At 41.9% G+C, this 17081-nt stretch overlaps 1 protein-coding gene across 1 annotated transcript in view; it reads left to right on the forward strand.

Moving 5' to 3' along the window:
• The window catches only part of SORCS3 (sortilin related VPS10 domain containing receptor 3), a gene marked incomplete at its 3' end in the record, with an annotated part of 289707 nt that overhangs the window by 127019 nt on the left and 145607 nt on the right, over positions 1-17081 (forward strand). The window contains exon 3 of the mRNA XM_080347514.1: positions 3523-3622. Within this exon, the coding sequence (XP_080203640.1) occupies positions 3523-3622 (100 nt within the window). The remainder of the gene's footprint in view (positions 1-3522; positions 3623-17081) is intronic.

Here is a 17081-nt window from a genome sequence, read left to right on the forward strand (position 1 = left end):
GCTAGTTATAAAAACCACAATCTGAATTGGAGTAGACAAAAGTGCATTCAAGACTGGACTGCCCCTTGAGTGTTACTGCCTTTCTTGGGGCATTGACAGCAGCTTGGTTTGCAGGATGGAAAGCAGGATAGAGGGTCAAGGTCAAGGTATGAGGACATAGGGACCAAAATGCACAGACTGAACTTTTGCAAGTTTGATATGTATAGCCAGAGTCCATTCCACATTGTAACAGTTTCTGTGGTACCAAGGTGTAACGAGGTTCAACAATTTGGTTTATGACAGTATTGTTAATAACACTTTTATGTATACATAAGAGTGTCTGTGGTTAGAAGCTATCTGCAGACATCAACTTGAGGCTGAAGGCAATAACAGCCTTCCAAGATGATGAGACTCCAGTGATGGCTTCAATGGAGCAACCCAGAGGAGAAGCAGCCAGGCAGGGTCAGTTGGCCATAAAAGGCCCAACCAAAGTTAAAGGAGCCATTTGGGGTACAAGTCATGGAAAGAGTCTTTTATATCACTGAATCATTGTTGTTTTGATATAACTACAACGTTTCTTCCTCTCCGCTCCTTTAATGATGTGCTTTGAGGTGAATCCTATTCTGACCAGAGGAAAAGGAGAAAACAGGGTATCCAGACTGCCTGTAGTGCCAAGCAACTGTAAGGACATGGGGGCTAATTAATTTACAGTTAGAAGTCTTTGACTGCAAAGATAAGTAATTAAGGAAGGAGAACGGTTCAAGTTAAGATTAAAAGCTGAGCCAGACTTAGGTTGCTAGAATTAGCCAGACAACTTTTTTTTTTTTTCTTTTTGGTAAATACTTGTTCAAGAATTAGGCAGTTTGGTGGTAGGAGTTTAGTAGGTTTGAGTATTGAGCCATACACTAGATGATTATAGAAGCTGAAATGACTACTTGTGGGTGCTTGCTTTTGAAAAAATGAACCATTACCTATGCAAGCTTTCAGTTTCTTCATCTCTAGAATAGAGATAATATTTCCCAGTGTGTCCCTTGGGACTTCGTTAGTTTGAATGGATTAACATGAGACAAAAGCTTCAGATTCTTTGGATGGGGAAGTGCTGTGGAAATACAGTATATTATTGTGATATCCTTTGAGACGTTTCTGTGAAGCCAGTGGTGACTGTCATGATAATAAAGAAAGCCTTAGAGAAGCTAACAGAATAATGATCCTACTTCCTTTCTAGCTATTCTTTGAAAGGGCAAATGCAATGAGTGATAATGGTTTAATGAGAAAGAGTCATTAGGGCATCCAGCCTGCATCTTTAGAAGTGCAAGGCATTTTGGGAGATCTGAAAATGACTGGGAGAACAAAACCAAAGTAGCTTTGTCAGAATATTAAACTATTATTTGTATTCTCTTTGAATGCTGATTGAAACCAGTGATCTCTTTCCCTGGCTGGTGGTTGGTACATGTGTAGTCAAGAATGTGGCTGTTCAGAGCTTTGGTGCTGTTGGAAGGGTGAGGTCAAAGAAGCACCTCAGTTTTTGTACTCTGTGTGTTCCCCTCTGCTAAGAGCTTAGTGTTGCTTGAGGATTCCTGACCTGTTGAATTTGCATGTATAGGAGGCCTCACGTAGTGGAATTAATTGGCCTGGATCATTCAGTTTTATTAACTGAGCTGCCTCAGTTTCAAGGTTAGCTGGAGGAGGAAAGCTGCTAGTTTTTTTGGGTGGTATTGACACCTAGCAAGACAAGAGTTTCAGATTCTTTGGATGGCAAAGTGCTATGGAAATACAGTACATTATTGTAATATCCTTTGGGATGTCTCTGTGAAGCTCAGCAAGTACCAAAACTGTGCATTAGTACAAAAGAGTATTAAGTGTAAATAGAGCTAGTACTTAGCTCCCTTTTAGTATTAAACAGCTAAACTAGAACACAAGCAAGTTAAGACTTGAAGCATCCCTGACAGCTGAGTGTTCAAAGCAGGAAGGTTGGTTCATGCATTTAAGGAAAGAACCAGTTCGCAAGACATTTAGTAATTGTGACTGAAAGATGCATGAAAGCAAGTGTGTTGGAGCCACGTCAGTGATAAAACAAACTTTTGACTTCATGGGTCCTGCAACTTGGAAGCCTGAAACCTGTTTTTGCAACACGTCTCTTCCGCTGCCATTCTGGACTTCACCAGCAGCAAGAAAACCAGCAGAGGTGGGTGCAGCTTCTGCCATCACTCAGTTTCTGCAGTCACTGCAGTGAGAGCCTGGAGCTGCTGGGCACAGCAGCTCTGTTCACTGTGGTGCCAGAAGGGTGACTTGGACCATTCCTCTGCCAGACAGGCAAGGAGCAGAGGATTGGTCTCAGGCAGAACCACAAAGCTGCAGATGCTGGGGACTTGCTGAACTTAGAAAATCAGAAAATTACTGGGGCTGTTTACTGGGAAAGGCACTGAGTTGCTACATATTCTCTAATGATTTGTATAGTAAAAAGCGTGTGTAGAGAGGAGGGCTGGGGCCATGAATTCTCATTCTAACAGAATCATAGGTATGTCCAGGTAGGCTTTTTGTGAGGGTCTTTTCTTGTCCACCTGATAAGGATCGTGTTTGCTCTGTCCACATGATAGAAGCTGTGTAGGGTCAGAGGCCAGGCTTTCTCCACAGTTTGGATGCAGTGGGTGGGCTTCTGATGCGGGTTGTGACACCCCTCCTAAAAACAAGCTGGTGCTCATCACTCTTCAGTTGTGGGATCCTGTACTAGGTAGCTGTTGATTTGTTCTGGTAGGAAAAAATCTTGGTTTTTTTAGGAAAAGCAGAATACGAAAACAGCAGAGAAACAAGAAGGGCAAAGTAAGGTTTCCAACATGCCCACAAATGAGGAGGAGGAAGAAGCTACAGAAAACCCTCTCTGACGAAGCAGCCCTTTTCCCCAGTCACGAATGGGTAATGCCACCCCCAGATCATCTGCTCCTCTGAGGGGGATTTGCTAGTGTAGGGGCCTGAATCTGTCTTTGTAACTCAGAAAAATTAAATTCCTGGCACAAAGTAGGATGGGGGTGACTGAGGACTCAAGATGCCAGTTTAGGTACATTTTTATCTACACACGAGTTTAGCTGTTACAATTCTGAGCCACATTTGGATCCCCATCTCCAAGTCAAAAATCAGCCTACTTAAATAAAACTGTTGATGGGTTTAATTTGGATTCTTCTGCTGGATTTATCTGAAAAGAGAATTGGTGCTAAGGGTGCTGCTGAGATCAGTCCTCTGATGTAGATATCATTTGGAACCCCCACCAGCACACAAGAGCAGAGCCTGCCCCCAAAATCCATGTTCATGGGTGCACCACAGCTCCCCAGGTGTGTAGGATCAATTGATGCAGAGACAGACTCCACCCCAAAGGACTCACGTTTTCTTCTCTTTTCTGCTGGCCACCCTGAATGAAACACAAAAGCTCAAGTTTTAAGGGTAGTAAAGCTTAAGCTGTAACTTTGAGCACCTGTTCACACAGTCCTTTCCTTCCCATCCCCCGAGCTCTAATAACTGCAAACTCTTTTTGTCTCCTCTTTTCTCCAGGTCAACAGACTATGGCACTACCTATGAAAAGCTAAATGACAAAGTAGGCCTGAAGACTGTGCTGAGCTACCTTTATGTCAGCCCCACTAACAAGAGGAAGGTAAGGGAGAGCCATCAAGGTGGTAGCTATAGAAACTAAATTACAGCATTCTGTTCATTCTGAGAGGAATTATGATCCTAAAGTGAGATCTGTTGGTAATTCACAAGAGCTTGAATTTGCAGTCTAAGTTGTGCTAGTGCAATTCCATGGAATCCAGTAGAACTGTGCCTGTTTTACTTGTGATGGGGATGGAGTGCTTTATCTCCTGCTGAACGTGTTGGAGAAATAAAAGTGTTGCTTTTATTTGCTTCTGCCTGTTATACCTTTAAAGAAGCTGAACTCACACAAACATTTCTGGCACTCTTGCTTACACTTTGGCTAATACACCTCTCCCTGCCTTCTCTATCTCATTAAAAGAAATACTGAGTAAAACACATTTATTTCCACATTCGACTCTTTTCCTCTTTATGCTTTCCCTAGCTGGAAATTGGAGGTAAAGAAGTAAATGACATTTTCATTGGTTGCATCATGTAAGGGGGCTGAAAGCAGAGTATGCCTCGGAGAGTGGGTGGGAGACCTAAGGTTTGATTTGAATGTGTAGGAGAGAAGATGAGGTCATAGCTTTCAAACCCCCTGCTCATGCTTCCCACGTGATGCAATTAGGGCTGCAGGTGGCTCACAGAGTGCAGCCCAGGAGTTTCTACTCAGTGCCTTTTTGGTTTAAAATTATTGCCTGTGTTGATTAAAAGAACATAGTGGGACAGAGATGCTTTCAGCCACCCACAGAAATCAGTGTGGGAGGGCTGCAGCACGTCGTTAATTGCTGGCAGGGGAGTTGTGTTCGAATAGGGTGCAGCCCATTCCACTTGATCACTTCCAAACTGCCCATCTCCATCAGTAGGTTTCCAAACTAGTATCTTGATACTTGTAGTGCTCATATCACTACTATTGTAGTAATGGTCAGTCTACATAGGTTTCAGAATTTGTTTGTTTGTGTGTAACCTTAAGGCAGCCAGAGCCCTGATTACTATTGACAACCATATATGTGTATGTATAGAAGAGAGGGAGAATGCAGTGGGCAGGCCATAGCTTATATTTTTTTCTGATGCAGAAGCTGAATTCTCATTAAAACAACCTTGACTTTTTCCTGAGCAAAATGGAAGGAAGATGCTTTGTAATGAGATTTCCTGGCCTTCACACCCCTCATATTCAACATATTGGCCACTGAAGAGTTAAATCTCCTTCTTCTGTTTCCAGAGCAACTCTGCCCACCCAAAATCAAAGGCAATATGCTCAGTTACAAATCCTATGTCACTGGTGTAAAGTCTCACTCACAAACTAGAGTATTAGGATATACAGTTATCTTCTAGCAATTTCTCAAGCTATTGAGCTTTAGAGATCAGTAGTCTTTTGTTTGTGTTTTTTTTTTAATTAATAGCACCTAAATTTCATCGTCTAGTGGCATGCACACCTATCTTTACCTGCTGTTTTATTATTTTGGATGACAATTTTTAAGAATTTTTTTTGGTGTTACGTCTCAAGGAGCTGATTCCTGGACCTATCTGTCTGTCTTCCTACTTCTCCCTATCTAAAAGCCTTTTGAAACTGAGAAACAAGCTGTAAGGAAAACCCATAGGAAAGCATCTTCAGTGCTGGCTACTGTGGGAACAACTTGTTCTTCATTCTTCTACCTGTTATAGATGTATGGACACTGTTAGTGAGCATGGTTAAAGTGCTGATATGTCTGAACGCAGAGCTGACTCTGCTGCTTTGACCATCTAAGCAATTCCAAACATCCATGCAGCATTTGAAAAATACCTGGAGAAGGTGTCACTGGGTTGGAGCATCTGGGATTTTCTGAATTCAGTATCAGGTTTACTGTCCACCCACCCCTTACACATTCATGAGGTTGTGAACTGCAAAAAATGCCTTTGGGATGCAATCTTCTCAAAGTCTCTCTGGGTGAACGCTGTTATGGTGTCCTGCAGGGTAAACATCATGTTTTTCATGATCTCCTAGAGAATAATGAATCACAAAGCAACAGGTGAATTGAAGCCCAGTAGAGAAAGTCTGGATCCTTGTGTTTCACCTCTAACAGCACAAGTGCTGACCTGTTGAACACGATGCAGTGATGTCTTGTGAGCATCAAAAATTGTCTTTGATTGAGGCAACAAATGGGGAGGGAGATATCAAAAGCAACACATTACCAGGGCCTTTGCACACACAGTAAATCATGCAGACACTTTCCAGGCAAGATATCCTCTCCTGAGGCATTAGCTCCCAGGTACTTATGGGACCCTGCATGCCTCGCAGCTCCTGTCGATTTGTGATGGCTTTGCACACTGTTGCTAGCCCTGTCAGCTCATTAGCGCTTAGAGGATTAGCAGTTACTTGGAGGAGGGGAAACGCTTTCCATACATTCGTTCCTAATTGATTTACTAGTGAGAAGGATAATTACCTCTCAGCTACCCTGCAGAACTACAGTGGGAATTACCTGTCAGATTTCTTTGAAGGCCCAAAATGCCTCTCTTCAGCTGTTAAATAGGAATTATGCATTCAGCCAAATGCCAGTTATATAAACATCATTTACCTGAATTGTAGCGTAACTCTGGGCTCACTTAAGAGGCAAGAGGATTTAAACACTGGCTTGTTTCTTTCCTCTTTTAAAAGAAAAGCTTTTTATTTATAATTTCTTTAAAAAAATTTAGTGGGAATATTGTAAAATTTTTGGAAGCTTCTACTGTATTTCACTGCTCAGTGCTGTCAGGTCATGGTGGGACACTGATTTCTCAATACCAACATCTCTGCTTATTGCAATATGGGGGATCAGATAAGGCCAGAAATGCAGAAGCTGAGCAGATGGGTGAGGCGCGGCTACAACCCATGGTCTGGGAGCCTGTGTCATTCCCCTTCCTGCTTTGTCCCAATAAAGCCACGCTTGATGCACACCTTCCCCTCCTGCATTATGTAACTCCAACACCCTTTTCTTACGACAAGGATTCCTTTCTGGAAGAAATATTGAGCTTAATGTAGGAATAATTTGGTGAAATTCTGGAACATGTGCTACATGTAGATGTGAGATTTGATGACATAGGCCTTAAAATACTTATTTAATTCTCTTTGGGTTTTTTTCTGCCCACAACTAAGTTAATGTTTGTGCAGCAGCTATGTAACACTGATGCAAAAACAAGTCCTCGGTTAGCTTCATGTATCACTTGCCTTTCTTTTTCGAGCTCAAAACTTTTGTTTCAGTTTGGTTTATATGTTTAGTCAATTTTATTAATTTCATGTTCTCTTCTTTGTAAGCTGCTCCTGTGTGTGTCTCCCATCCCTAACAGGAGAGCCTCAAGAGGGTGTTTGATGTTACTCCTGTCTGTATTTGGTGTCCTGTTGAGTATTGACATGTCTTTCCTGACACAGCAGACTGACAAATGTTGGAGCAGCCTGGAAGCAGCTGGTCAGTCAGTCCTGCCCCTTGCTCCTCAGTGAAACACATCAGGCACTAGTGTTTGTCAGTGGGCAAAATCACCACAGAGATATCATGGCTTTATGCCTGAAGAGAAGAGAGGCAGCTGAGAGGGGAAGAGTTGAAGAAACACAATCTCTCTGGTCATCATGGTGATAAATCCAGGCCAGCTGGAATTCTCCCTGGGCACCCCTTGGCTCTGCTGTCGTTTGGCATTTAGAGGCCACTTCGTCTGCTGACCTAACCTGCTGATCGCTGGTTTTGGAGCTAAGGGCTGTCCAATTCCTAGACATCATAAGAAGGTATTTGGAAAACACACTTTGCCATTGTTTAATCTGAGGTTTCAGGTTTGCCGTTATAATTAAATCAATATAACAAACATGCAAATAATACAAGAAGTCACTGAGAATACTTCTTCCCAGTCTTCATTTCTCTTGCCTGTCAAGTACCATTGTGAGTGATCAGGGCCAACTTGGTGATCTGAAAGCACCCATCATTTGAAATGAGACCACCTCAGAGTGCCGACATAACAAAGAGTCAAGCAGGCTGCAGCCCAATGTGAATCCCTAGCCTCTGGCTGCACCAGAGGAGAAATTCTTCCTGCCATGAGCTGAGACTACTTCATCTTCATGTGGAGCAGTCGTGCTGCTAATTCTCATCTCCTAAGAACTAATGAGCTCAGGGTTTCACACCACTTTGTAACTGTGCATACAGCCTGTGCTGCTGGGAACTGAAACTGCCAGACTTGTATCTGCTCTCCTGCAGGTGCTTGGGCTGTTTCTTCTTTCACTTGCACACTAGGGGCTTGTATTTGGATCAAGAAAATCTACACTGAGTTCTCATTAATACTATGAAATTCCAGGTGATCGTTACATGGAACAGTCAGAGAGCTCTGAAGGCCTGGGGGCCATGGCTTTCTAAAGAGTTACTGTTTTGGGTCCTAGTGAGAAGCCAAGTGCCTGTGGTTTTGACACTTCCACCACCATGAAGGTGTTCTAATGGGCAGAGTGTATTCCAGGACACATTTTCCCCCTCAGTGCATCTGCCCACCCAGTTGTTCGCCTGAGAGGCCACATGAGCAGCATCTGCTTTGCCCCATTGACACACAGATTGCAACAAGCCTGATGATTCTGTGGTGAACTTCAGAAAGGAGAAACTTTCATATTTGTTTAGCAGCACCTCTTCTTTACAGATGAATGGGATTTAAGGGCAGATGGCTGAATGCTCAGAAAAGCTGAGACTTGCAAAAAGCATAGCTTTGCCTTTTTTCCTCTATAGCCTCTGGTCTGTCTTTAGGGATATGACAAAGACTGCTTACTCTCTGCTGGGCAGAGATCTCAGTTCCCTGCTGACCTTTAATTTAATGCTATATTTTGGGCATTAGTTACATTTTACTAGAGGCAGATTTTCACAGCAGTGTGGGAATTAAAATTGTTTATTTCTTGCAAAGCACTAAGTGGAAAAGCCTCTTCTGTTTTAATAAGAACATTTCTCTTGACTTTTTAAATTCTCATTTTCTTTCTACCTCTTTTTTCTTTTTGGTTGTTGAAAACTTTCTGATAGAAAATTGGATAATTTCCACAACAAATTAACCCTGTGATTTTTTTCACTAACTGCCTGCCCTTCAAAATGGCACTGCTTTGGAGCTGAAGTTCTGCAAGTCCCTATTCTCCAGCATGGATTGGCCTGCTGGATGAGATCCCTCATCCCAAGAACATTTGATTTCTTCTTGATTGACAATAACAGGATTCATTTTAGAATTGATGCCTCATGGCAGGATGCAAAGTCCTTCCAAAGGGTGCAGAAAGAAGAATGGAAGTCCCATATATCTGAAGCACTGCTCCTTGCAGACACTGAGGTGCAATTTTGAATCTCAAGGAATTGTTGAACCGTAGATTTCACGCGTTACTTTTTCCATTAAATGTTCTGTGAAGAGTGAATATTCTTGGTGAAGGTGGTGTGTAGTTGAAAACCCAGTTTTCACTTTGAAACTTTTATTTCTGCCCTTGGGATTCCTGTAGAGGTTGAGAGGATGGGGTTAAAAAGCATTTAAAAGAAAACGAAGAGAGGAAAAAGGAAGTGAATGACAACTCTGACAAAATCAAACCAAAAAGCACTTGCCTGTATAGGGTACTGCTCAGATGAGATGTGGATAACCAGGAGGTCCTGATCGCATTTAAGATCTGAGATGCCGGTTGTGATGTCTTAGAAATACCTTCCTTCATGAATTTGCTTTGCAGTTCCATTGGGTGCAGTCACATTTAGCTTTTCTCCTGCACTGTTACCATCATTGTTGTAGGTGATGACTTGAAGAATTAAAAGGTCTGAAGCCTTTTATGCCGACTCTCTGCTCAGAAATATCATCCAGGTGCAGTGACTGAAATGTGGATTCCCCCGTTTTTCCCTTATAGCAGAACTGAAGCATTAGAGATTTTATTTATAGATAGACCTTCTAGCTAAGGGATTTGAACACTAGTTGCAAACAGCAGAAAGCAGAAATAAAGTTATGGTGCTCAGTTAAAGAGCTTTGAGAAAATGGTTTTGCAGACTAGTTTCCCAGCTGTCATAAAGTCAAAATAAAGGGCCAGTCCAAACCGCTGAAGCTATAAAAGCCAAAGGCGTGTGGCACCTCTGATACCTAGTCATGCCTCCAAACTTGGCCTATCAGAATGAGAAACGTTTAGAGGTATTTGGAGAGTCAGAAGCTCTGAAAGCGAAATCTAATTAGATTTGTTTGTTTCTGTGCATCTTCTTGGGGATGAAGCATGGCAACTGTTTATGAGCTGGCAGAGAGCAATGCTGCGTTGCAGTTCAGGTTAATGAAGCAAGAATTTAATTGTGATTGTAATATTGAAACTGCAGAGGACTGCATTTACCTGACTGGAAACTAGCTAGCACATTGAGAGTGACACCTCCTGTTACAGCAGTTGGAGATCATAAATGAGTGCAAGTCGCTTTGACCTCCTTTTTATTTCTTCTTGCTTACTTAGAGAGTGACCGAGAGCAAATCCTGCCCTGGCCTCATATGTCTCCAAAGGGAATCCTTCAGCTGTGATTGGTGCCTCAGGGCAGAACCATGGTCAAAACAGATTTTGGTTTTGACTTTATTTCTTAGTCCATTTGATCCCGAAGGGAATTCCACAGCATTTTGTTCTCTCCTTACTCATCAAATGCTGATGATGAAGCAGTGGTTCCAACATGCACCTGATCCTTGCTAACCCAGCCTGAACTGAGCTGCCATCCTTTGCCACAGCTCCCATTAGTCATCTGCTGCTTTTTCCTAGGGTTGCATCCCAAGATATCAGTGAGAAACTGAGCTCTGGAGTATCCTAAAACCATTTGGCAGATGGAAGGTTTTGTTGGACCCTTTTTCCTTATTATGCTGACACTGTGATAAACAGCATGTGTTGCAAACTGGCACTTGCTGGTGTGATCTCAGGAAACGTATTTGTAACACAAAGGCAAAGGGGCTGAGTTAGAGCCACAGGGCAGGAGTGATAGAACCAGTTGTTTCTACTGTCTTTCATCCCTGATCTTTCCCTGCAGCCCAGTGAAATACAGTTACTAAAAAGCTCTTGGTTTTGCAGCTGCCATTGACAAGGCCTTAATTACCTGAGCTGCAAATGGAGCTGTCATTATCTCTTCGTGCACTCCTTCTCTGGACCTGTTGAGCTGCGTGTGATGTTCTTGTGCTTTTCGGCTCTCCAAAACCCATGCCAATCAGTCCAGAGCCTGTGTGGGCAGAACCTGTCCATTGCTGTACAAGAAAGGCTGTAGCTCTAAAACACAGCACCTGGATTAGGTGAGCTCAGATTTGTCTGCTCTGGTTATACCAGTGGGTTTTACAAATGTGACTGTGATCTGGTTAACATCTCAGTGTATTCTGTGTCATAAATATACTCCAGGGACAGTCAATGTCAGTCTCCAGAGCTGACAATTTAAATAGGAGGATAAAGGTGGGAGAAGTAACATTTTTCTTCACTTACTGGTGAAACAAAGATGATATCCACAAGGTCACCTGCAGAATCAGAGGATGTGTGACATGATGTGTTTTATCTACTAGATGGACTCTTATGAGCTGTTGTGCATGGAATTCTCTCTACTTTTCTGATGAATTCAGCTTGAATTTGTCACCTGAGAAAATAGAGAATTTTTGTAAATGTTTGCAGAACCATGACCAGAAACTGTGTGAAAGAGATCTCTTGAGTTGCAGGTGTGTTGTAATACCTGGAGAAAATAATTTTAGGAACTTCTCCTTTTGAGGGGATTTTTGTCTCTTTTAAATTTAGAAAAGTCATATTTACTCTGTAAGTTTCTCTGACCTTTCATACATAAGAAATATTGTTTCCTGATGCCGGATGACTTAGTTTATTAGTGATTTCAAACATGGTTTAAGATCAATGCATGGAAGATGTTGAGGTGTAAAGGCAAAATATGGGTGTTGTTAGAATACTCTAAATGTATAGGATCTTTTTCAGTATGCACAAATAAATTTATTATTATATTTGGAGATTGTGCCTTCCTTTGGATCTTTAGTCAAGGGGTTCCTGTGCAAGGGTGCTCTGCCCTGCTGCAGTCTGGGGCTATGGGGCCTGGCATGTCAGATGTCACACTAGGACCTGACCTGACCTATAGGGTCCTGTGCTTAAAGAAAGAAGGAACTACTATCTGTTCATTTACAGATTTTAATGTTACTATTTCTGACTTGATAGAAATCATAGAGATAAATGAAGGTTGTGTAGCATCTCTGGGATATGGGATGTGACCATTTGTCAGCACATACAGCACAGAATTGGGACCCAAGCTTATGAGAGATCCCCAACAGAAGTTTTCTGCTTTCTTAAAAAAGGAACAATCTGATCATTGTACTCCAGGGCAGGCTGACTCTCAGTATGCGTGAACATGCAAACTAGGGATTCTTGGGCCTTTTTCAGTTAATTCTCTGAAAAAGTAGATGTATTAAAAACCAAAGAAACAAAAAACCCCAAAGCCCACTGGATCCAACACACTGCTCATCAGCTGTTTCTAAAATTAAACACAATTGAGATAATTAACAAAAGGCTCACATATGGCACTATTTAATGAGGGTGGAAAAAAGAGGGTTAGAAGAGAGATGGGTTTCTGTTTATACCTATCTTAAAGATGCTACATTGAAACACATCATTTCAGTGTTTATGAAGAAAAAAAATTCATATATTATGAAATTCCAGAACTGAGTTTGCCTGTGTGTACCTTTCTGAATCTGCATTTCATGTCTTTGCACTTACGCATTCCAAGAGCTTTTACTTGCATTTTTCATAGGTTTCTGAACTCATCTAATACACATTACTGCTGAAGTACTGAAAGCAAATGGAAACTTAACGCAGAATTTAATTAATAAATGTAGAGAATAAAATGAGGGTTAAGTTGGCTTTATTAAAAATGTTTTGTCAAATAAATTTCATTTTAGTCTTCACAGATATTGCAAGTCTGGTTGATAAAAGTAAGCATGTAGACAGAAGATGTTTTAGAGAAATAAGAAAAAATCAGACACTTGCTATTGCCATTTATCCACCAAGGACTGGAACTGTGACCCTGAAATCTCTGTTTAGATGCCGTCTGTGGCTTTGGGAAAAAATTGGGCACTTGGATGAAAGCAGATATAGATTTTAGGGAAAGACAAATCAGATTTCAAACCCTTTTGACTTGGCTTATTTACCAGGCAGACTTCCCTGAGATTGCTTTTGTGTGCAAAATAGAGTAGGTGAGCACTGTTTGTGGTGGTAAATGTAGGTATCTACCACTTTAAACATACCATTCCCTGTCCCAACATCTTTAAAAAAAACTAAGATTGGTTGAAGAGAGTGTCACTGCACTTGTTTGTCTACTGGAATGGCTGTGGAGTCAGACTGTGAGGGGAGAAAGATGGGAAAAACCCAAGCCAATATTTCAGCTTTGTTTTTCTATGACTTGCAAACAATGGTTTGGGAAAAAAAGGCCAGTTTTGGGGTAAGAATCACCTTGGCAGGATACTGGTGCACATGTGTGACAGTGCTTCCGTGTTTGGCTTCCAGAAGTCAGCCCACCTCTCCTGTTGCTCTTTCTGATTGCTTTACCTTGAATCGCTAGAGTCAGGGTCCTGCAGAGCCTTAGTGGGGATGGTCTGAGGCTGTAAGGAGAGGAGATGTGGTAAAACTGGAAAGGTCACATCCACTTTTAGATCTGGACTTTCCAGAGCTAACTGCCGGTGTCTAATAATAAGGTAGCTTGCTCTAATTTAGCTATTAAGTGTTAAAGGACAGATCAGAAGTTATAATATCCACTAAAATAAAGCTGCAATCTTGCCGCTTAGCATGGCCATTGCTTTTGTGGAGTGGTTGGAGTGGACCTGTGTGAGCTTTCGGAGTGCCTTGTCTTGGCTGCAGGGAGGAAGAGGGGCTGCTGGGATCCTTCACATCCTGAGGGGCTGCCTGTACTTAACCCCCAGCCTGTCAGCAGGGCGGGCACAGCTGCAGATCCTGACATAGGGCAGGTCTGTGAGACCTCCTTCCTTTCTCCACCCTCCCTACCTCTCTATGAAACATGGCCACCTCCTTCGCTGCTGCAGCTCCAATCATATATTAATTTATGAAGTATGAAAAATGAGGTAGTTTTGAATTAACGAGAAGGGGAATGGTGCTTCACAGACAGCAGGGTAATCAATCAATAATAACGAGTCAGCATGTCCTGTTATTAAAGAGGAGGAAAAATAATAGAATGGGTGGAGAGCAGCTCTTGGAAAAGGGGCAGGTGGGTCCTTTTGAATACTGTGTAATGGTCTGACCTTGATCTTTAGTGATATGAGCTGGTTCATCAGAATACATTTATTTTTCTTTAAGGAAAGTAACTGCCCTGCCAACCCCAACCCTCAAACCCAGCAATGTTTAGTGAAATGTTTTTTTATTTCATTATTTTCCAAAGTGAAGAATAAGGAAATCCAGCATTACTCATTGAGTGAATTCTCATTTTTTAGTAGAATAGATGAACAGTGTCTGCAGGGTATGTGCTGGCAGTTGAAGGGTCGGGACCCCATCTCACTTTCTGGATGTGTGCACATCTGCCTCTTACAGTGTAAGTGCAGTAACTCTGACTTCAGCTCTGATGTGATCAACTTTGTGTAAAATGCTTTCTCCTAAGCAGCACTGGATCTTTTTGCCAGTTTATTCCTAAAACAAAGTATCAGGGTTGTGCTGCAGATAAAACCTTTGTTGCCGTACTGATTTGACGAAAAACTAGTTAATTTTCCTTCATGCAGTTACAAACCTTTCTTTTTCATAGCTAGCGCAGTCATTGTTTGGACTTAGTTTAAGAACAAGAAGATAAAACCCCATGGCAGAGTTAATGTTTTTAATTGTCCTGGTCTGAGAGCCAAGGACAGTTCTGAGCACTCTGCCCACAGGTATGAGGTGGCTAATAAGGGAGGCATGTGTGTGCATGGAAGGATATAGAAAGGAAAATACGTCGTTTTTCCCAAGGCTGCGAGGTATCAGTGACCCTCTTGGAACAGGACATGGCAGCTGTGTTTCAGTGTCACTGGTGCAGTTGCTCACCTTCTTGGTGTGTAATTGCAGACAAGACTTCTACCATAAACCTGCAAGGACTGTATCACTGGAAGCTAATTTTGCAAATGTAATGGAAAACATCAAAGCCAGTGAGCTGGTAGTTGTGAATCCTGTTCCTAAGTCCTGAACCTTCCAATATATTAGGATCCCTGACATGTGATCTAGTGTGTGGAGCTTGCAGCCACAGCTGGGTGCTACTGCGCAGAGTACTGCAATGCCATCATGTTTTGTAACTTTAACCTTTAATTTTTGGGGGCCTTAGTCTTCAATCCAGAAAATGGATAGACCTTCTCCTACATCCTCGACTTCCTTCAGTGGGAGGCTGTTAAGAAGAGAAGTACTTTAGGGACAGTGAGTGACATGAGTAATAGATACCAGGTTAGTAAATTGAGATAGATCATTAGCATCTGGTTGTGAGCATTGATAAAGCTGACTGTTGTCTATGTTCTCTCTGCAATCTGTCTAAAAAGCAGAAAAATAAAGTGTGTAAGCAGAGGAGAAGCAATGATGCATTTGAAATTGTATTCAGCTTTAATGGCCTCAAGGGAGATAGATAATACAATTTTTATTTTTCTAAAGAGTCATGAAACACTCTACTGTCCTCAGATAAAGTAGACTGCTGTATATAGGCTGCAGAAGTTTCCCTCCATGAGTAACTATCCATGCACATCTCTTTGTTTTCTGTAATGGGGCAACTACTGTGAGTAAACTTATTCCCACATAAAGTGTTCTCCCAAGTGAGACTGATAATCAGAGGAATGTTTTTACAAATGATGTTCTCAGTTTCAGCAGCTGTGGTGCTTACAGCCTCTCTTTACTGATAACATTATTTTCTGTAACTATTTCTGCTTACTTGGTAAGTTACCATCATGGTGAAAATTATGTTGTAGTTTTATGGAGAATAGCAAAACCGTGCATTTACTCAAATAACATATAATTACAACAGTGAATGCTGCTTTTCTCTTTCTGGACACACAGTTTGGGATCAGAGCTGTTTCATGTCACTAGAAAAAGCTGGTGACCACAAAACAATGTGTCAGATGTTGTGACAGTTAGGGATTTCATATGTAAACCAAAAAGAGTTAAAAGGCATCATGCAGAACTGTACTACGCAGAAATACCAGACTCCAGAGCAATGCATAATATAGATCAGAAGCTTTACGTTTCCCCTCTCCTGATTTGGTGTCTGTTTTTCTGGTGGAAGCACTGGTTGTTGCCTAAGGTCACCAGCTGGGATTCCTTCTCCTTCTGGTTCAGGCCCAGTCATGGAAGTGCTGGTCAAACTGGTTATATCAAAACCAGCCATAAGTGGTGATGCTTGTAACCCATTTGGTCGTTCATATAGGGGAATTATGCATGAACCTGCTGCGATATGGAAAAGCCATTGGCAAATAGCTGAACAGCACACAGCACCAAAGTGGCCTCAGGAAGATGGGATGACTGTGGCAGAGGACTTTGTTCTGATGATCTGTGGGGAGCTGGAGAATGTGCAGCTATAACAAGAGTATAATGGGATGGAGTAACCTTGGTTAAAATCTGCCTTGCTGTGACAATGAGGTTTTACAACGAAGCATGTGGGTGTTGCCAAGCCGTCACTCTTTGCCAGGTCAAACACATGCTTTTTGGATGGCTTCCATCCCCACTGGCACCTGAAATTTAACAAGAAAATGCTTGCTGTGCCTTGTAATTAAAAGTGAAAAGTACATGTGTCCAGTGCCAAAAGACAAGAGAAAGCAGGGAGTCATGTTGTTCTGACCTGCTTAGCAGTAAAACAAAGATGAGATGTTCTGCTTTGTTGGGTCTAGCATGATGGCTTATTCCACTCCTGTGCATGCAAATTGGATGCAGCCTGGGATTTGGTGTTGTGGACAGGTTAGGATGGCAGACTTAAAGTATCTGAGTTCTTTTCCCAGCTCTGATTTTGCTTAAGCCTTGCAGCCATAATATATTTCCATTTCCCACCTGCCAAGGAGAATGGCTGAGTGGTTTTCCTTGAGGAGCTCTTGCATTGTATCCAATTTAGCCTTGATTTGCTCCTTATGCCCAGGGCATCCTGCAAGGTGCATCTGTGCTCTTGTGTAGCTGCTCAAGGTGGTAATTAAATGAAGTGCTCTCTCCATAGGGTGTGTGAGCTGGGAATTCTGCGATGTGTTTTGTTTTGGTATGGTAATTTATGGCAGGTATGCCTGCAATGCCAAGAGCGTGTTTTAATTTTGTACAAATTTGCACAATTAATTGTAATTGTAATCTGGATATAATTAAATATGATAAACAATAGAGATCAGAAAGATTAACCAAGGTTATTCACTGTAACTGTGCATGGAGGGCTGATGTCCACCTTTTTAGAAAAGGCAAGGTGGTGCTGGTCCTCATTTAATTGTGTTTTACTAATCTCTTTTCTCAGAGTTAATAACATAAGATATCTCTCCTATGGATTTTCAGACAGGAGAACAATAGATAATCATTCTTTAGC

Source organism: Nesoenas mayeri (genome assembly GCF_963082525.1).
Source record: "Nesoenas mayeri genome assembly, chromosome: 7".
NCBI classification, from domain to species: Eukaryota; Metazoa; Chordata; class Aves; order Columbiformes; family Columbidae; genus Nesoenas; species Nesoenas mayeri.